At 47.7% G+C, this 20,569-nt stretch overlaps 1 protein-coding gene across 2 annotated transcripts; it reads left to right on the top strand.

Moving 5' to 3' along the window:
* Positions 1-1,301: 1,301 nt before the first annotated feature.
* TMED2 (transmembrane p24 trafficking protein 2) lies at positions 1,302-20,569 on the top strand. Of its 2 annotated transcripts, XM_060249519.1 has the most exons (5): positions 1,302-1,616; positions 9,531-9,723; positions 10,895-10,915; positions 16,113-16,220; positions 18,662-20,569. In XM_060249519.1, the coding sequence occupies exons 1-5, from the start codon at positions 1,437-1,439 to the stop codon at positions 18,784-18,786; spliced, it is 627 nt and encodes a 208-aa protein (XP_060105502.1). In that variant the 5' UTR covers positions 1,302-1,436; the 3' UTR covers positions 18,787-20,569. The 2 variants fall into 2 exon arrangements, with proteins under 2 accessions (XP_060105502.1, XP_060105503.1); XM_060249520.1 differs by lacking the exon at positions 10,895-10,915.

Here is a 20,569-nt window from a genome sequence, read left to right as displayed (position 1 = left end):
TTCTGCACCTGGAAGTCATGTCAAGCTCTGGTGACCAACGTCCACTGGGGGTCTGGAGGATATTAGCAGGTGACTGAATAAGCCTTCTCCTGCTTCCCGACTGGATATTTCAAGGATGGCCTCTTAGCCAGGTACTTGCCAGAACTGACCTGCTTAGCTTCTGAGATCTGACGAGATTGGGCTTGCCTGGACTATCTAGGTCAGGGTCAGGAGACCCAGTTTTGAATCCCCACTTGTGCCATGGAACCTTGCTGAGTGACCTTGGGCCAATCATATATTCTCTAAGCCTACCTCAAAGGGTTGTTGCGAGAAAAGGCGAATGACAGAAGCTGTTTTTGAACCTTGCTGGGGTGAAAGCCTGGATAGATATAAAACCCAACCAACACTACAATCATTGCACCACATTAGTGCATACTTTTTACAGCTGCAAGGTCTGTGCTGGAAAATACCTGATGGCTTTGGGGGTGGAGCCAGGAGGGGGCGGGGTTTGGGGAGGGGCCTTAGCATGGCGCAATGCCATAGAGTCTACCCTTCAAAGCAGTCATTTTCTCCAGGGGAGCTGATTTCTGCCAGCTGGAGATCAGTTGTAAAAGCGGGAGATATCCAGGCCCCACCTGGAGACTGGCAACCCTACTCATTCTACCGAAGATAGAATGGAAACTTTGGGTCGGGAAATTCCTGGAGATTGGAGGGTGGAGCCTGTGGAGACCAGGGTACACGGAGGGGCCTCACAATGCCCTAGAATCCACCTTTCAAGGCAGCCATTTTCTCCAGGGCAGCTGCCCCTCTGCCAGCTGGAGATCAGCTGTAAAAGCGGGAGATCTCCAGGCCCCACCAGGAGGCTGGCAACCCAACAGCGCTCTTAAGATTTCAGGCTGCTAAAACCTTTTCCAAGAGCCTTTTTTCCTGCTTATTCAGAAGAAAACTTCCTGGGATCTAATGCAAACTACCCCGCGCATGCGCACTGAAAGGCAACCTTCTCCCTGCAACTCCAAAGGACGCTGCTTAAGCTACCAACAGCCCTACAAGCCTTCCCCCCGCCAAACGACGGGCGGATTGACCCTCCAAGGCCGCCGTCAGCGCCCTATTTCCCCACCCCCTGTCTTTCTCCCGCCCCTTTCCGCCTCTCGCCCAATGGGAATGCGCCTCGCGGCTCGTCCGCCGCCCTTCCTCGCGCCGTTCCCCTTCAGCAGCCGCCATCGCGCTGGACGTGGCAACGAGCCTGCCGGCGGCCTATGAGAGTGGGCCCCGTGCCCCGGAAGGGGCGTGGCCTCGGCCGGAAGCCGCCCGTCCGCCGAAGTCGATTCGCCCGCTTCTTCGCGGCTGGCTCCGTCGCCTCCCTGCGCCGCTCGCTCGCTCTCTCCTCCCTTCCTTCCTTCCCTCCCCTTCCCGCCTCGCGCGGCGCTTCTCGCCCCTTCCCTTCCCTCCTGGCCGCCATGTCGCCGGTGCGGGCCGTGCTGGCGCTGCTGGCCGCGCTCTGGGCCCCGGCGGCCGGCTACTTCGTCAGCATCGACGCGCACGCGGAGGAGTGCTTCCTCGAGCGGGTCCCGTCGGGCACCAAGATGGGCCTCATCTTCGAGGTGGCCGAGGGAGGCTTCCTCGACATCGACGTGGAGGCGAGTCAGGGCGAGAGCTGGGAATGGGGGGAAGATATTTCAGCATTGGGAAAAGTGCAGAGAAGGGCAACTAGAATGATTGAAGGGCTGGAGCGCTTTCCCTATGAAGAAAGGTTGAAACGCTTGGGGCTCTTTAGCTTGGAGAAACGTCGACTGCGGCGTGACATGATAGAGGTTTACAAGATTATGCATGGGATGGAGAAAGTAGAGAAAGAAGTACTTTTCTCCCTTTCTCACAATACAAGAACTCGTGGGCATTCGATGAAATTGCTGAGCAGTCGGGTTAGAATGGATAAAAGGAGGTACTTCTTCACCCAAAGGGTGATTAACATGTGGATCTCACTGCGACAGGAGGTGGTAGCGGCTACAAGCATAGCCAGCTTTAAGAGGGGATTGGATAAAAATATGGAGCAGAGGTCCATCAGTGGCTATTAGCCACAGTGTGTGTATGTATATATATATATATATATATATGTATATGTCTGTGTGTGTGTACACACACACATACACATATTGGCCGCTGTGTGACACAGAGTGTTGGACTGGATGGGCCATTGGCCTGATCCAACATGGCTTCTTTTATGTTCTTATGTTATAAAGAGGAGGATACCCGCCAGGAGCCGGGCATGGGGGAGTGGGGAGGGGTCCTGAAGTGACTCCGTGGCTTGAGCTTGGTTTGCGCCAGGGTTCAGCCTCGCTGGCATCCCTTGTTAGGTGAGGCCAGCATGCTCCTGAGCCAGGGCAGAGGGCGTTTTTCTCACTGTTGAGTAGTAGCCAGCCTCCAGGTGGGGCCTGGGGAATCTCCTGCTTTTGCTACTGATCTCTAGTTGGCAGAGATCAGCTCCCCTGGAGAAAATGGCTGCTTGGAAGGGTGGATATGGCATTGTACCATGCTGAGAGGCCCCCTGCCCAAACCTTGCCCTCTCTCGGATCCACTCCCAAAGTTTCCAGGTGTTTTTCAGCACAGAGCTGTCCTCTCTACTGCTGAGCAGCTGCAGGGAATGTCTTCACACCTAGGAAAAGCTCTAGGCTGTGAGGAGATGCGATGGGGTGCAAATATGGGACTGTGGAGTCATTCTGTGAGAACAACGGAGAAAGCCCATTAGAAGGGTTTTGTGTCCTACCTAGGTCTCAGTTTTTCTCTTCGATGTGGGTTCATTTGCTCTCTTTGGACAACCTGTGTTCTCTATGCCCTGCTATCCTATATACACAACAAAGTGTACATGGGTTAAATCTTGTCGGGTTTTGCCCTCTAATACGTTTTCAGCACTGTGCTTTCAGAATAGGAGAAAATGTTCTTATTTGTTTTAGTACTTTTCTGCCCCACCTATTTTCTGAGGATAAGTCTACACTTTACTCTTATAACATATATCTGAGGTCGGTTTGGCTTAGAGAATGTGGTTGGTCCCACTTGGTGCTTGGGTGGAGATTTGAACTTATGTCTCTCAGATCCTAGTCTGACTGTCAAGCCTCTACACCGTATTGACTGCTAATGAAAAGTGACCTTGAACAAGTAGGGAGAGCACTCTCTACATTTTTTTAGTGGAGACAGCTCCTCATGTTCATGCACTAACAATGGGAAAGGAGACCAGAAGAGTTCTCTAGATCAGACTTTTCCAGTTTGGGGTTCCCTTGTCTTCCTTGGAAATTAAGTAGTGGTTGCAGGGTATGGAAAGAGGGGGACAACAGTAGTAGATTGGTAAGGACTGCCTTTGCTTTTAGTCTTCTAAATCACTTTTTCAAGCAAAAGAACTCAAGATGGTAGGTGAAGAAGATAGTGGGGCCAGTTTGGTGAAGTGGTTAAGTGTGCAGACTCTTATCTGGGAGAACAGGGTTTGATCCCCCACTCCTCCACTTGCAGCTGCTGGAATGACCTTGGGTTAGCCATAGCTCTGGCAGAGGTTGTCCTTGAAAGGGCAGCTGCTGTGAGAGCCCTCTCAGTCCCACCCACCTCACAGGGTGTCTGTTGTGTGGAGGAAGATAAAGGCGATTTTACGCTGCTCTGAGTCTCTGTCTCAGAGAGAAGGGTGGGGTATACGTCTGCAGTCTTCTCCACTTCTCCACATGCACCTGCTGGAATGGCTGTGGGTCAGTCATAGCTCTCGTAGGAGTTGTCCTTGAAAGGGCAGGTTCTGTCAGAGCTCTCTCAGCCCCACCCACCTCACATGGTGTGTTGTGGGGGGGGGGAGAAGATATAGGAGATTGTAAGCCTTTCTGAGTCTCTGATTCAGAGAGAAGGGTGGCGTATAAATCTGCAGTCTTGTTCTTCTTCTTATACCAGTGATGAAAATTTTATGGAAACCCACAAGTTGTTAAGAGTGGGGGAGAGAGAAAATTTTTAACTTGACAGCAACTGGTAAGAAGGAGGATGGGCAGGAGAGGGCAAAAAACATTGGGCTGGCTTATGGAAGAAAGGACTGTGAAGCATTTTGGAGTATCGGCATGAGTGGAAGAAAGAGACGCAGTGGAGGAGAAGGTTGGTGTGCAAGGTGTTTGGTAATCAGGTGTGCTTTGTTAACAAGGGCACATGGAACTTAAGATCTCCGGGTTGTTTGTTGTGCTTTGGGAGCAGGTTAGCCTTACATGACATTGACACTGAAAAGAATTTAGATGCTACACTGAGCTAAAAGGCTGGGCTTGTTTTGTTACGATTGACATAGGTGACCAAAGCTTCCCCAAGTGTCCCTGGAGTCTTTTCTCACCCCCCCCAATCTTGAATTCATTTGCTGAGCCTACTTTGGGCTTGTCTGTCATTATTCATCGGAGGGGAGGAGGCTTGAAGAAGAGAGGGAGGGCTGATTTGTGAAAGAATAGGAAGTGGGATTGTGAAACGATTGTGGGTGAACAGAGAGGAGGTTCTGCCAGGTGGCAGTTTATCTTACTGCCATGTTGTGACACTCAGGCAAGGGTTTACCTGTATGTGCCATGGAAAATTTGTCTTTGAATGAAAGAAACCGCATTAACTCTGATGTAGTAGAAAAGTTGGATTTGTGTTGGTCTGAAGCAGCAGAACAAATGTTGAGTCCAGTGGCACCTTTAAGGCCAGCAAAGAGTTCATGTGCAAACACGCTGTATCCAAGGAAGCTTCATTTGTCTTAAAGGTGCCACTGGACTCAACTTTGTAGTAGAAAAGAGCAGGAGTCCAGTAACATTTTAAAGACTAACAATTTGTGGCAGAGGGTAGCCTTTCATGGATCACTGCTCACTTCTTCACACTCATGAAAGCTCCAACCCTGCCATGGATTTTGTTAGTCTTTCAGGTGCTCCCAGACTATTGCTCTTTTCTGCTGCTACAGGCAGACTAACATGGCTGCACATCTTGATCTTAATTCTTATGTGTAGTTTTAGAAGGACAAAGCGTAGAAAAGATCCAGGGTATGTGTTGGGGGCAAGGCATGGAACAGAATGCTAATTTTTGGTGGAAGCAGCAAGACAGTTGGCCGGCATGTTGGCTATAGTTTCCTAAAATGCTCACACTTTCCCGGTTGGGATCACTTGAATTCTTTTTACCGTTGGGATTATCTGTCAGAATTGGTTTTTAAAAAGTGTCCTCCGTAACAGATTTCTGCTGCTAGTTATACTGAACAAGGAAACAAAAAGCAAAAAGCCCCACGTGAAACCAGCTTCTATATCAAATTACATAAACAAGAAAAACCATTCATATATAAATAATTGCATTTAACCCACATATATTACTTTCATCAAAACAACCATAATACTCAGTCCTGAGAACAAAAGGAAGCTCTCTGTTAAGATGTCCATTCCAGCTTGAATAAGCTCTCTACCAAGAGGTGTATTGCAGCTTGAAGAAGTTCTCCGCTAAGAGGTCTTTTATAGCTTGAAAAAGCTTTTTGCGAAACAAGGGTATTAGTACAACCTTGTCCCTTTCCTCTTTGAAAATTTGGCTGCATCCATTGAGAGACATTCATCATTTGGAAGATCACACCAGGATTACATGGAAAAGCTGGATAATTTTACCATATAAAGGAAAAGAACTCTTGGTGTAAATGCTTCCTTTTGTTCTGAGGACTGAGTATTATGGTTGTTTTGATGAAAGTAATATATGTGGGTTAAATACAATTATTTATATACGAATGGTTTTTCTTGTTTATGTAATTTGATATAGAAGCTGGTTTCACGTGGGGCTTTTTGATTCCTTGTTCCTTTCTGCCGTGATACTCTTTGCATGTTGTGCTCGTTGTACTGAAGCAGCTGAAAATTTGTGAAAAAGGCTTGAGATGTTCCGCTAGATCAAGTTTCGCAATGCTATCAGTGCTAATCTCACTGTACAGAGTGACATGGGGAGGCGCCGTGACCCTTGGCTGCATTTGCCTTGAAGGCCTTTTCCTCTAATGCTCCTCCTCTAACTCACGCACACGTTTGGGGAAATGTACAGTCTGCAGATAATTGTTGACCATGTGGGGGAACTGGAGCTTAACCGTATTGAATTTTATTATTATTATTTTTTTTGCACTACATGCGCAGCAAGTTGCTTGTCTTAAATGCCCTTTTACGTTATGTAAAACATTGGATACCAAGCTTGTAGATACATGCGCATTGAGTCCTGGCATGCAGAATAAGGTGGTATAGACAAAAGCACACTTCCTCAGATAACAGTGTGTTTGTACACAAAATCATATACCTTGAATAAAACTTTGTTGGTCTTAAAGGTGCCGCTGGACTAAATGGAGTTGGTTGGTAGAGAACTAGGTATTGCTGTTGCTGGTAGAAATAGGCATTGCTGGTCTCGTGCTAGAGACCAGAGAGCACTGAGGTCAGCAGGGAAAGACCTGTTGACTATCCCAGGGCCGAAGGAAGCAAGACTGCAGAGTACCCGCACCCGGGCCTTCTCTGTTGTGGCCCCACACCTGTGGAACCAGCTCCCAGAGGAAGTACGGGCCCTGCGGGACTTTGACCGTTTCCGCAGGGCCTGCAAGACCTTCCGCTTTAGTGAAGCCTTCACCGACTAAACACTGAGAGACTGCTTAAATGAGTCTGTTATCTGTCAGAATAGCACCAAGATGTTAATTTTATTGTTTTACTGTTTTTTAGAATTTTAATCAATTTTTATCTACTGTTAAAGTATTGTATCATTTGTTATATTGATTAATGTTGTTAGCCGCCCTGAGCCTGCCTCGGCGGGGAGGGCGGGATATAAATAAAAGGTATTATTATTATTATTATTAGAAGCAAAATCCTGACCCATGCAAGCAGAAAACTGGCACAGCAGGAAATGGGTTAAGTTGTATTTCTGTCTCCCCATCGTGCTGGTTTTTACTTATAGAGAGCTCTTTTTTTAACCTAGAGGTGCTCTCCAAAATGGTGCCTTCCAGCTGCAGACTGAAGCGGTACAGTCCTTTCTTCTTAAGCTGTTCGTGTCAGTCAGTCCCGTACTTTGTGCTCGGAGGGCTGTCGAGACTCAATATGGCGCAACACCCTGGTTATGTTATGGGCAGCCCAGGGAGATGCTTTTCTCCCTTCGGTGTCAGGCCGTTGGAAGGAGCATGTTGTAACTGAACATTTTTAAGGTCCTTCAGCTCTGGGACAGCTGCAGGCAGGATTTAGAGCAACCGCAATTAGACAACGGATTGGTTGGAAATGGAATTCTGAAGACTGCTAGCTGGGGCAGTTCCAAATACCTGCTCCGATCTCTCTGTGAGATGGCTTGGCGTTCGCTTTTTTCTGTGCGCTTGTGCACTGCCAATTAATCTGTGAAGCTGAACTGAGCCTTTGCGATACATGTTTCCTGCACAGTGTCTCTGCCCCTCATTGGAATGGTTCCTTCTGTTGCCCTTTGCTTATCAAGCAGAGCTATTTACTTGACACCTCAGTGTTAAAGCGTGCTTATTTGAGAACACGGGCCTCCGTTCAGGATTAAGGACACATGAGGAGCCCCGCTGGTTCTCAGACTCGCTTCACGCACTGGTCAGCCAGATTCTCCTGGAGCGTGACGTGGAAAGTCCAAGCGTCTTCCCTTCAACACTGATGTTCTGAAATAGACTGCGTCTGAGAACGGAGGTTCTATTAAAGTCTTCAAGTTTAATAGCCATTGATGGACCTGTCTTCTATGGGTTTGTCTTTAAAATCAGCTAAACTAGCGGTCATTACCATATCCCAAGGCAGCGGCTCCTACAGGCATTTGTACTATGTGGCAAAGCACTTTCTTTTTGTCTGACCTGAATTGCGTGCCCAGGAGTTCTAATATTACATTTTTTTGTCATTAACTCGCTGCTGACTTATGGCTTCCCTGCGGGGTTTTCAAGGCAAGTGATATTCAGAGGTGCTCTGCCATCACCAGCCTCTGTGTAGCATCCCCGGGCTTCTCTGGTGGTCTCCCATCCAACTCCTGACCTTGCCTAGCTTCTGAGATCGGGCTAGCCTAGCCTATCCGAGTTGGAGCATCTCGTATTATGGAGAGGGAGAAGAGATGTTTCTTTATCCATTCTCTTCTCCCCAATTTCATGAAATTGTATAATGCCCGATGTTGGTTGCGTTTGCTTTTTTTTTTTGGCCGGGGGGTGGGACACATGGTAGATTTAAAAAAAATAATAATCCAGTTTTAGGATTGACCTTTCCCCAAAGTTTAGATGTAAAACAATTTTTATTGGTAACATATGGTAAGAAATCTATATCTTACATCATTAAAAATTTATCTACCCCATATATTACTTTCCACCCACCCCTCTCCCCGTTACTTGACCCCCGCCAGTGTTATTTACTTAAAAAAAAAACAAATATTAAAGGTACCCTTAACTATTAAAACACAAATTTATATTCTTCTTCTTTTTAAAACTTAATCATTGTCAAAAATTGTCCAATGTCCTTTTATTTTCCACTCTTTTTCTATATATCTTCTAAACTTTTTCCACTCCGTCTTAAAAACTTCTAAATCATAGTCTCTTAATATTCTTGTTAATTTGTCCATTTCACTCCATGTCATAACTTTTATAATCCAATCCCATTTCTCTGGTATTTTTTCTTGCTTCCACAACTGCGCACAACTGCAAATTTTAGCACAACAGTTGGAGTCACTCACAGTACGCTCCTCAGGGGATGGAAGCTGCAGTCCAAGGAAGCAGACAGCAAGGAGATGCCAAAGTTCTCGCCGAAGAGGTTCTTGAACAGGGGTGGCCAAACTGTGGATCAGGAGCCACTTGAGGCTTTCACACCTATTGTGCGGCTCTTGAAGCCCCCACCATCCCACTGACCAGCTTGGAGAAGGCATTTGTTTCTTCAAATCGTTCTGCCAAGCCAGCTGGCAGCTTGGAGAATGCATTTAAAGTTAAAGTTGCTTTCTTTCAACCTCTTCCTCCACCTGTTTGCTTTCTTTCCACATTTCCTTCGTTCCTGTCTTGAGGTTCTCACACACCTGACGTCCATGTCTTGTGGCTCTTAAACATCTGACATTTATTCTGTGTGGATCTTACGCTAAGCAAGTTTGGTCCCCCGTGTTCTAGACCTTCTGGTAACTAGTGTTCTTAGAGGGTCACTTTGTTGGGGGAAGGCCAAGACTTCAGTGCTTTGGAAAAGTATTCTGGCAACTCAGCTTGCCACGAAAACCATTCCTTCTGCGTCCCACTCTTGTTTTAGATCGGCAGCTGTGGGACCAGGCGGGCATTCCTTCATGCCTGACCTTTCCCTGGCCTTCCAATTGCCAATTTCTTTCTTGAGGCTGAAAAGCCAGTGTAAGTTAGATGCAGATCAGGGCAATTGAAATCCTGCCTCTTCCCTTGTCTCAGTGCTTCTCCTTGGGGTGAGTCATGTCACAGACGCTGTAGCTGCGAAAAGGGAACAATAGAGGTCTATTTCGCTGAAGTTGCGTGGGAGGACTTGAGGACCGTCAAGCGCTGTGGGAAAGGGGCTGCTGTGCGACGCCGAAGGTGAGAGTAACCACTTCCCTCCTCTTTCTTTCAGATAACGGGCCCTGATAACAAGGGGATCTACAAAGGAGACCGAGAGTCCAGTGGGAAATACACCTTTGCTGCTCATATGGACGGGACATACAAGTTCTGCTTCAGCAACCGGATGTCCACCATGACTCCAAAGATAGTGATGTTCACTATTGACATTGGTGAAGCTCCGAAAGGACAGGATATGGAGACGGAAGGTGAGGCTGTGCAGCTCGCGTGGCTCGTTCAGTGTATCCGACTCTGAAGAAGGCAGTGTGAATGGACTGGGAAATGGATGTTTCCTTTCCGATCTGGTTCCAGCCTTTGGTTGTCCTTTCTCAGTCCCGTGGTCTGTGGAATAACTGGACTGGCAGCTCTAAATTCCAAGCAACCTTCTAGATAAACATTTGTGCAGGCTTTTAGGAGTTGGCCGTATAAGTTTTTCAGACCTCTGTAAAGTTGGCTTCTAAATGAGAGCCAGTTTTGTGTAGTGGTTAAGTGTGTGGACTCTTATCTGGGGGAACCGGGTTTGATTCCCCACTCCTCCATTTGCACCTGCTGGAATGGCCTTGGGTCAGCCATAGCTCTGGCAGAGGTTGTCCTTGAAAGGGCAGCTGCTGGGAGAGCCCTCTCCAGCCCCACCCACCTCGCAGGGTGTCTGTTGTGGGGGAGGAAGGTAAAGGAGATTGTGAGCCGCTCTGAGACTCTTTGGAGTGGAGGGTGGGATATAAATCCAATACCTTCTTCTGTCTTCTAAATGCCAACGGGTCTGTCATTTAAACTAGGTAACGGGGCACCTGACAGCATGGGGTTTCTCTCATATCTGTTCCTACAGCTGTGCCTCCCACCCCATCTGTCTCAATGTCTTCCAGCAAGTCCTGAACTGGAAGGGGAAGGTTCAGCTGCCCGCAGCTGATTGGATTGGCCAGCCTCTTTCTCCCAGCTTCTTCTTGATTGTTAAAGCATAGGGTTCCCCCTTGCTGCTCTGCTCCGCTGTTCTGTTGTTGTCAGCTCCTGATCTGGAAAAAGCACCTTTTGCTGTGGCAGGTGTGGACCATATCCCGGCCGTGGCCGCAGCCATCCAGTCGCTCGCGTGCCATCTTTCTGTAGCATTGCTGTAGATTTTCACAGATCACAGTGTGAGCAAGGAGGCATCATGCATCTTTCTTCCTGGGCCAGGATATTGCTTTCGTAGGAGAGTTCAAGCAGCGGGAGCCTGTCTGGCACCCTTTCCTGCAATTTACAGCTCCGGTTCAGTGCTTTCCACCAGCTGCCCAGGCCAAGCAAACACCCTCGGCAGCTTCCAGGTGTAAAAGATTGGCCCTGCATGAGTGACGTATTTTGCTCGTTCCTCTGTATCTCTTGCTCATTTCTCATGCTTTCCTCTAGGTGGTGGAGATACCTGGGATGGTACGTGTAATGCTCTGCTGGTGCTCGTGGGTCATGAGTTTGCTAATGGCTACCTGTGTGTGTGTGTGTGTGTTTTGCTAACCTAAGTTAATTGGCATGGCAGTATCCTACCCCAACAAAAAGTGCCCAAGCAACAACACCCCTTTCAGCTTCAAGTCCCTAAAATGTCAGCATCCAGAGCTGCTTGGGTGGAATTTCAACTCCCCCATGAATGAGCAGGCCATGCTGTGCGTCGCACTGATTCGGAAATAACCTTCCGTTTCATAAATAGTTTTCTGTTTAGCATTGAGGCTTCTGTAGGAGGAGTGCAGGTCCGGAGAAGAGAACAATTTCCAGGTACCTTTTCCATCTATTTAGTACATTTTTTTATCCTCTCCGTTTCCCATAGAGGCTAAGCCAGCTCGTAGGATTCCTCCTTTCTCTGTTCTATCCTCACAACAACCCTGTGAGGTAGGTTAGGCTGCAAGAGTGACTGGTTAAGAGTTATCTAGTAAACTTCCGTGGCAGCGTGGGGATTCAAAGCTGGGTCTCCCAGAGCCTATTATGAAACTAAGCGCTGCATCCCACTGGCTCTCCTGGATTTTGAATGTGCTGCTCTGGTTGGAAGATGGCTGCCTTAAGGTGATGCGGCTTGTCGCCAGGAGAGATACAAGCACCTCTCATGTCCTCAACACTTCCCCTTTTTGCATATTTCTGGGGTCTTTGTTCAAGAAAATCCTGGGCATTTACCCTGGGAGCCAACACTTGGGAGACTCAGCTCGCTGGATATTGGCCGGCAGTTGAAATCTAGAACCTGAGGCTGCCCTTTTCCCTCTGCCCTACAAGCCCTCTGTGATTCTTCAGGAGTCTAAATATCCACCCATCATACACTGCGTGGCAATCCCACTTTTACACATTTGACTTTGTGTGTGCGTGTAGGCCTTGGAGTATTTGAAGTGTATGTAAGGCTTTTTTAAAACGAATGGGTACCTGCATTGGATTTTTTTGAGCAGTTCTGCTCACGGTCTTGATGCAAGTGTGAAGACTCTTGTTTTTAACATTTGGTACTAGTTTCCCCACCCCCCCTCTAAAAAGAACTCCTTTGGTGTGCTTAACTGAATGTGCAGATCGTGAAGAAGCTTGTGCCTTTGTTTCCCCAAAGGGTGGGCACTGAAGAGGGTGGGAGTGGGTTTTTATCCCCTAACATGGTTCTGCACAAATGGTATATTGCAAAAAGAAAGGACTCACAACAGATATTTCTAACCTGCGTCATGGCTGGCTTATTGAAACCTCAGCAGCTCTCCCATTTTGGATCTCGGCATCCAAGGCATGTTCTGGTAGAGTTAAATAAAAAAAAAACACCTGCATTCACGTTTCCTTGTCAGAACTTCATCCAGATTTTCTTCCTTGAATTGATCGAGGAATTGATTGCCTGAGCATTCAAAGGATTGCTTGGCTTCTTAAACCAACACTCCAAACCTGGAATAACACAATTAATTTAGAGATCTTCAAGGGCAGGGATAGAGAGCAGGTCACACCTGTTTGTATATGGTGCCTGCTGCTTTAGAAGCACTGGTTATATAAAAGTTAAAATGCATACTAGCAGGGTGGAAAACAAGCCAGCCAAGTGTATAGCCTTCGTTACCCATCTTGGAGTTCTGTTTGCTCCTGACCTCTGTGTGCCTGGGAGAAGGGCAAGTAGTCTGCTCCTCCAAGAATGTTTCCATTCACACTCTTCAGTTCTTATCTAGAAAGCTGACTTGTTTCCCTCCGCCACTGAGTACTACCAGGTGCAAGGTCTCTCAGCGTCTGGAATATAGCTTTGATGATGCTATTCTTGACCCAGTAATTAAGAGTATAAGATGTTTAGCTTTAGGTTCAGGTGGGTAGCCTTGTTGAGTCCAGTGGCACCTTTAAAACCAACACAGTTTAATTCGGAGCGTCGGCTTTCTTGCACTCATATGCAAATTAAACTTTTTTGGCCTTAAAATAGGGGTGGCTAAACTTGCTTAACGTAAGAACCGCATAGAATAAATGCCAGTTGTTTGAGAGCCACAAGACGTGAACGTCTGATGCTTGAGAGCCGGTAGGTAGGTAGGTAGGTAGGTAGATAGATAGAGGATGAAGGAAGAGGTGGAAAGAAAGCAACTTTAAATGCATTCTCCAAGCCACCAGCTGGCTAGGCTTGAATAAGTAATTTAAAGAGAGAAATGCCTTTTCCAAGCTGGCTGATGGGGTGGTGGGGGCTTCGAGAGCCACACAGTATGTGTGAGAGAATCATATGTGGCTCCCGAGCCGCAGTTTGGCCACCTTTAAGACTCTTAAAGGTGGCACTGGACTCAGACTTTGTACTGGTTTTAGCTATACCGGGGGTGTCCAACGGTAGCTCTCCAGATGTTTTTTTGCCTACAACTCCCATCAGCCCCAGCCATTGGCCATGCTGGCTGGGGCTGATGGGAGTTGTAGGCAAAAAAAACTTCTGGAAAGCTACCGTCGGCCACCCCTGAGCTATACATTTCATATTGAGGCCTGACTAAATTTCACTGTGTGTTTGTCTGAGACCCAGTGGACGGACGCTTAGCTTGTTATTTCTGTGAGCTTGACGGCGGCTTCTTGAAATCTCATTGTAAGCAAACCTGTGTCAGACAGTGGAATATCAAATCAACCAGACTTTGAGTTGATACAAAGTTAAGGCTTTATTCGAAGATCCATAGCATCTGAAGGAGGGAAGATTGGAACTGATACAGTGTTGCATACTAAGACATGTCTTAAGGAATTCTACATCAAAGGTTGCTATGCAAAACCCACATTTCTAAACATTGCTGGGTCGAGGTGCAAGGTTTCACACGGTCATTCCCTCTTATCTCACTGTTGTCCCCGGCTTCTCAGGGATGGTTGAACTGCCATCCCCGGAGGCGCTTATCTTCAAAGGAAGGTGGCTTTTGTTAGTTTCAGGGAAAGGAATGTTCACACCAACTGTTAGTAACAATCTAGGTCTCTACTTTGATATGCAAGGTCTTTCTCAGGATTAGTAACGTGGGTTAGAAAATGGAGTCAGTTAGGCTAAGCATCTCATCACGTTTAGGTTGCAGTGTCTGACAACCTGGATCTTGTATTGTTTCCTTGGGATTTTTGTAAACCTGGACCTCCTGGCCAGAGTCTCAAACACCAGAGTCTGAGATAAAAGATGTCTTTACCATTTTTCTTTAAAAGTCCCAGACATTGGGGCGGGGTCCCCAGCCTTGTTGGACTCATGGTCGCTTTTGGAACTTTTAAGAACAGGTAGCAAACACCTGTGACAAAACAACAAAATGATTGCCCCCAAGGGGTGAGAGCAGTCACAGAATAACTGACATGAGAGCACAGTCCAAAAACGAAATATTGTGAGGTCCCCCCCCAAAAAAAAGATTGGATAAAATTGGATAAATATCTGGAGCAGAGATCCATCAGTGGCTATTAGCTACAGTGTATTGTTGGAACTCTGTCTGGGGCAGTGATGCTCTGTATTCTTGGTGCTTGGGGGGGCACAGTAGGAGGGCTTCTAGTGTCCTGGCCCCACTGATGGACCTCCTGGGTTTTTTGGCCACTGTGTGACACAGAGTGTTGGACTGGATGGGCCACTGGCCTGATCCAACATGGCTTCTCTTATATTCTTAAGTTAGGAGAGTGCAAGCCAAGCCTTCCCCTGTGATGGAGGCAGATGTTTCTGGATGGGTGCTTCTTGCAGATGCAGAGATTGTGCCTCCTGGGCTGTTTGAAGCACCTCTTGCTTCAAGGATGTAAAGGAAATCAGGCTTGGCTCTTTGATTGGAGGAATAAATCCTTTGGGGAAGAAGCAAACGGGCACCAAGAAAGATGTCACTGGGCCGCCACACGTCAATTAGCAGGAACACAGAATGTAATTAGTACCTAGGCACATATCTCGTAGGACAAACTGTAACAGATGTACCGTAATTACTCAAATGATTGTCACGCTGTGGAAACAGTACTTAATTTAATCAAAGCTCCTGCAGAGTTTGCAGATGGGAGCAGATACCCAGGCAAGGAAGCTCCTGTATACATGAAACCCCCTTTTCTTCACCGCCCCCCTCCATGGACTATATCTCTTTGTAGAGCATGAGCTTTGCAAGCCGAACATCTCAGATTCAGGCCTGGGATCTGTAGTGAAAAGGATCTCTGGTAGTCTCTGTAGCAAGTGAGAAGTATAGCGTCCAGATCACGTGAAGTGATGGTGTCGCTTTACTCTGCTCTGGTAAGACCTCACCTGGAGTATTGTGTTCAGTTTTGGGCACCACATTTTAAGAAGGATACAGACAAGCTGGAACGGATGGTGAGGAGTCTGGAGACCAAGTCCTGTGAGGAAAGGTTGAAGGTGCTGGGGATGTTTAGCCTGGAGAGGAGGCGGCTGAGAGGTGATATGATCACCATCTTCAAGTACTTGAAGGGCTGTCATAGAGAGGATGGTGTGGAATTGTTTTCTGTGGCCCCAGAAGGTAGAACCAGAACCATTGGGTTGAAATTAAATCAGAAGAACTTCTGGCTCAACATTAGGAAGAACATCCTGACAGTTAGAGCGGTTCCTCAGTGGAACAGGCTTCCTCAGGAGCTGGTGGGCTCTCCTTCCTTGGAGGTTTTTAAACAGAGACTAGATGGCCATCCGACAGCAGTGAGGATCCTGTGAATTTAGGGGGAGGTACTTCTGAGTTTTCTGCATTGTGCAGGGGATTGGACTAGATCAGGGATGGCCAACGGTACTCTCCAGATGTTTTTTGCCTACAACTCCCATCAGCCCCAGCCAGCATGGCCAATGGCTGGGGCTGATGGGAGTTGTAGGCAGAAAACATCTGGAGAGCTACTGTTGACCACCCCTGGACTAGATGACCCTGGAGGTCCCTTCCAACTCCATGATTCTATGAAGTGTTGGGTTAGGACTTAGGAAGGCTGCGGCCACTCACAGCGGGAGGGTTGTAGTTGAGCGGGTGAGCCACGTTCTCTGGATCCCAGACATCCTCAGGATCAGTTCCTGGTATCTCAAGGGGAAAAAAATCTTGGGTGACAGGAATGTAATCCAAAAATTGCAGACAGTCAAGCGTAAAGTGGGCAAGACAGACAGACTCGGTCTGAGGGAGCATCATGCCTTCCAAACTGCGTGGAGCTGAAGTTGGCGCTTGTGTGTGTGTGCGCACAACATGATGATGCCTTGTGTTCATACCTGCAGCTCATCAGAACAAGCTAGAAGAGATGATTAACGAATTGGCGGTGGCCATGACAGCCGTCAAGCACGAACAGGAGTACATGGAAGTGCGCGAAAGGATACACAGAGCAAGTAGGTGCCTTGGTTTGGGGCCTTCCGTTCAGCCACTGCTTGCAAATCTTTGGCTGGTTTTTAGCAATAAAAGGGGAGGAAAAGCCCCCTTTCTGTTTGAGGGTTTTAGGAAATCACTGTCTCCCCCCCCCCCCCCTTGGTATTGACTGAGTTACCCACTTAATGATGGAACGCCCATAGCTAAGCCTCTCCCAGGCTAGACTAGAAACTTTGCTCTTTAAAGGAGAAGCTGAGATTCTCAGGAAGCTGAATTCTGTGGCCAGTATCACGTTCTGTAGGTTTTCTGAACTTTTGCAGAATTGTAGAACAGACATCATCCTAGAAGTGCTTCATCTTAGCACCTCTGTTCCTTTTCCCCTCTGGTAGCAGCTGTTCTTTCTTAAGCATTGGGGCGTGTTTCCCAGGACTGGAGGGCAGGGGGAGTGCACGAAATCTTCTATTTCCTCGGCTGGGGGAGACATCTACCATTATCTGGTTCTCTCCTCCGTTGCAATTGGGGGGTGGGGAGGGGAGGCAGAATAATCAAGGTGGGCTCTTGGTCTCAAGTGGGACAAGCTGCCTGTTTCCTTTAGGTGTGGTTAGAACTTGCTGTCCCTCAATGTGGGCCGCTTCCTGAGAGCCAGTTTGGTGTCGTGGTTAAATGCACAGACCCTTAACTGGGAGAACCAGGCTTGATTCCCCACTCCTCCCCTTGCAGCTGCTGGAATGGCCTTGGGTCAGTCATAGCTCTCACAGAGTAGTCCTTGAAAGGGCAGCTTCTGGGAGAGCTCTCTCAGCCCCACCCACCTCACAGGGTGTCTGTTGTGCGGTGGGGGGAGGTAAAGGAGATTGAGACCACTCTGAGATTCAGAGTATAGGGTGGGATATAAATCCAGTATCTTCATCTTTCTTCTTTAGGGCTCACCTTGGCATACATTGATGGGAGGGTAACTCTGGCCCTAAAAGACTTTGTGACTTCTTGCCTTCCACATAACAAAGAGGTTCTCAATGCAAACAATCAGTCTTAGGATCTTAAAAAGTCAGTGAACATTATATGTGCCCTGGGTGAGATCTGCAGGGGCTTCCTTCAGTGTGAGAGGGCATGTCTTCCACTGGAAGAAGTTTAATGTTGTCAAGTCGCAGCTAACATATGGTCACCCTGCAGGGCCAGTTTGGTGTAGTGGTTAAGTATGTGGACTCTTATCTGGGAGAACCAGGTTTGATTCCCCACTCCTCCACTTTCCAAGGCAGCAGCTGATGGGAGTTGTAGGCAAAGAACATCTGGAGAGCTACCTTTGGCCACCCCTGATATAGGAGATTGTAAGCCGCTCTGAGTCTGTGATTCAGAGAAAAGGGCGGGGTATAAATCTTCACTCTTCTTCTTTCTAAGGCAGCTGGAATGGCCTTGGGTCAGCCATAGCTATTGCAGGAGTTGTCCTTGAAAGGGCAGCTGCTGTGAGAGCCCTCTCAGCCCCACCCACCTCCGAGGGTGTCTGTTGTGGTTGGAGAAGATATAGGACAGGGGTGGCCAACGGTAGCTCTCCGGATGTTTTTTTTTTTTTTTTGCCTACAACTCCCATCAGCCCCAGCCAGCACGGCCAATGGCTGGGGCTGATGGGAGTTGTAGGCAAAGAACATCTGGAGAGCTACCGTTGGCCACCCCTGATATAGGAGATGGTAAGCCGCTCTGAGTCTCTGATTCAGAGAGAAGGGCGGGGTATAAATCTTCACTCTTCTCCTTTCCAAGGCAGCAGCTGTTCTAAGGTGGTCTGCCGGGACCTGCTTCTACACAGTGACCCTGGACTTCCTTGGTGGTCTCCCATCCAAGTAGGAATCAGGGCCAACCCTGCTTAGCTTCTTAGAAGGTCTGGTGAGATCTGGCTAGCCTGGGCCATCTGGGACAGGGCTAAATAACGAAGAGCAACCAACTTGCGATAGCCGAGTAGGGTTTCCAAGGCAAGAGATGAACAGAGGTGGTTTGCCATTGCCTGTTTCTGCATAGCAACCCTGGATTTCCCTGGTGGCCTCCTATCCAGGTTTCACCAAGGAATGACCTTGCTTAGCTGTTGAGGCCTGTTGAGATGGGGCCAGGCTGAGCTACCCAGATCAGAGCATCATTGGGGATGAAACAGTTTAAAGCAGGTTTTTAGAAGATCAGAAGCGAAACAAATCATGCACAGGGAAACAGCAACAAATGCAGAACTTAAAAGAAATCCAGTAACACAGGGGTGGCCAACGGTAGTTCTCCAGATGGTTTTTTTTTTGCCTACAACTCCCATCAGCCCCAGCCAGCATGGCCATGCTGGCTGGGGCTGATGGGAGTTGTAGGCAAAAAAAAAACATCTGGAGAGTTACCATTGGGCCACCCCTGCAGTAACAGGCAGATCGATAAAAACAACCTTACTGGTGTATTTCTGTGCATACTAAATGGTTTCTTCCCGTTTCCTGTTTTCCTCCGACAGTTAACGACAACACAAACAGCCGCGTGGTGCTTTGGTCCTTCTTCGAAGCCCTCGTACTAGTTGCCATGACACTGGGACAGATCTACTACCTGAAGAGGTTTTTTGAAGTCCGGAGAGTTGTTTAATCAAACATTTGATTTCCCTTCCCCCCCCCCCCCAACACCCTCCCTCCTCTCCCTCTCCGGCGAACCCCAGATTCTCCATCCACCGTCTACCAAACAACTTGGTCGCAAAACTCGCTTCGTTTTATCCCTGCTTTCTGAACGATAAAAGTTTCTTCTTAGTTTAATTTTTTTATATATATATATATATAGAAAGAGAGAGAGAGATTAGGCAATATGTGCTGGGAGCTTTTTGCTGGAATTGGCAGTCGCGTTGCCCATCAAGCTGGCGTGAGTTCAACCAAATTGCATTGGTTTTTTTTTTTTTTAAAGCAGCACCGTGGGTTGTCTTTAAACTCTCTCCCTTGGTTCTTTTTTTCTTTTGGTAAACGGAATGCGTTTTTTGTCCAGGAGCAACGGTAGGTCCTGAGAGAATTGCTTTCCAGACCCTGTGGTAAACTCTTCACTGAAGGATTTCTTCCCTGCTTCACATGGGCTGCCAAGAAAGAAAAGGGAGGGGAAAACACCTAAAAAAAAGAAAACGGCGCTTCACCATAACAGGATCCAGCCAATGGCTTTGTTCAGGACACGCGTAGTAGGTTTGGGTAAAACCTCCCGCCTCCTTGACTGCAACCACACCGATTTGTGCACCGCATTTCTTTTAAAGAGATAAAAGACGCAGCATGCGTTCCCATCTGTTAACTAGCACTGTCTTGAGTTTGCAAATGGGCGAAAGGGGGAAGCCCCTGGGATCAAGCTGATGAAAGAGTAATCTCTCCCCCCCCCCTCCACTTGTCGCTCACTGATCCAAAGCTCCTCCCGTTTTTAGCACTACCGAAGAGCTGGGGTTCCGGAGCCCAGTTCCCGATGCCAAATTTTGGGGCTAGGGAGACGGGGAGATAGGATTATGCTATGCAGCCTGTAAGTTAACGAGCAGTCATTTGGTTATAGTTAGGATTGCTTCCGTCTTTTCTGAGGGACGTCCCTGTGCCTTTTACATGGCTGGGAGAAACACGACAGGGCTGCAGCACTTCCCTGACCGTGCATCTAGCCAGGAGCCTTTTGTGTGGCGAATAGCAGCACCGCAGGGAGATGTTCAACAGGTGCAGTTTCTTCTTGCGATGGCACTTCCAGGATGAGATTTTCCCCACCGGTTGAATTTCTCCCAAGTTGTGGTGCCATTTTTTTTTTTAAAAGCACAGGAGCCTCCTTCAAGAAAGGTGCCAGCAAGCCCCTTTTTGGCTATCACGAAAAAAACCCAACATATTTTTGTGCTTTCTCTCTGTACAGACACAACGCTGGCTTTCAGTTTTTGTACAGACTATTTTTCTCGCTTACCTGTACGATGGGTTTAAAAATCGCAGTGTCTGTTGACGGGAGCGGGTGATGATCCCAAGATTATGTTGTGGCTAATGTATATTGGACTGATGTATATTGGTTGTAATTCGGGGTGGGGGCGGGGGAATCGGGTTCTTTTCAAGATCGGGGCGAAGGGGCATTCTATTGGTTACGCCCCCGCCCCAAAAGTTTTGTACCAAATTTAATTTAATTAAAAATTGTTACAAGTTTTCACGGTCCAAGCAATCTTTTTCGGTCTCAGGCAGGCAATTTTAACAGCAGATCTTCAAATCGAGGGGGAGGGGTGTTATCTCTCCCCCCCCCCTCCCCACGTTACCGTGACTGTTGTATGCCAACTCTGTGTGCTGAAACACTTGGAAATTTGAGCTAGAAGATGTACAAGTGCTTGCAAGTTGAAATATGGCCAGATTCGGTAAATAAACACCTTCTTTTAAAAGAACGAAATAAA

This window comes from Heteronotia binoei, chromosome 11, assembly GCF_032191835.1.
Source record: "Heteronotia binoei isolate CCM8104 ecotype False Entrance Well chromosome 11, APGP_CSIRO_Hbin_v1, whole genome shotgun sequence".
NCBI classification, from domain to species: domain Eukaryota; kingdom Metazoa; phylum Chordata; class Lepidosauria; order Squamata; family Gekkonidae; genus Heteronotia; species Heteronotia binoei.
Note: the sequence above shows the minus strand (reverse complement) of the source record. Positions and strands in the feature narration are given on the sequence as shown.

What these genes read in the sequence shown, in the direction of transcription:
- TMED2 (XM_060249519.1), top strand. Translation starts at nt 1,437, where the DNA reads ATGTCGCCGGTGCGGGCCGTGCTGGCGCTGCTGGCCGCGCTCTGGGCC. An exon ending in TCCTCGACATCGACGTGGAG is followed by an intron (nt 1,617 to 9,530) that starts GCGAGTCAGGGC and finishes TCTTTCTTTCAG; the next exon opens with ATAACGGGCCCTGATAACAA. An exon ending in TGGTGGAGATACCTGGGATG is followed by an intron (nt 10,916 to 16,112) that starts GTACGTGTAATG and finishes TCATACCTGCAG; the next exon opens with CTCATCAGAACAAGCTAGAA.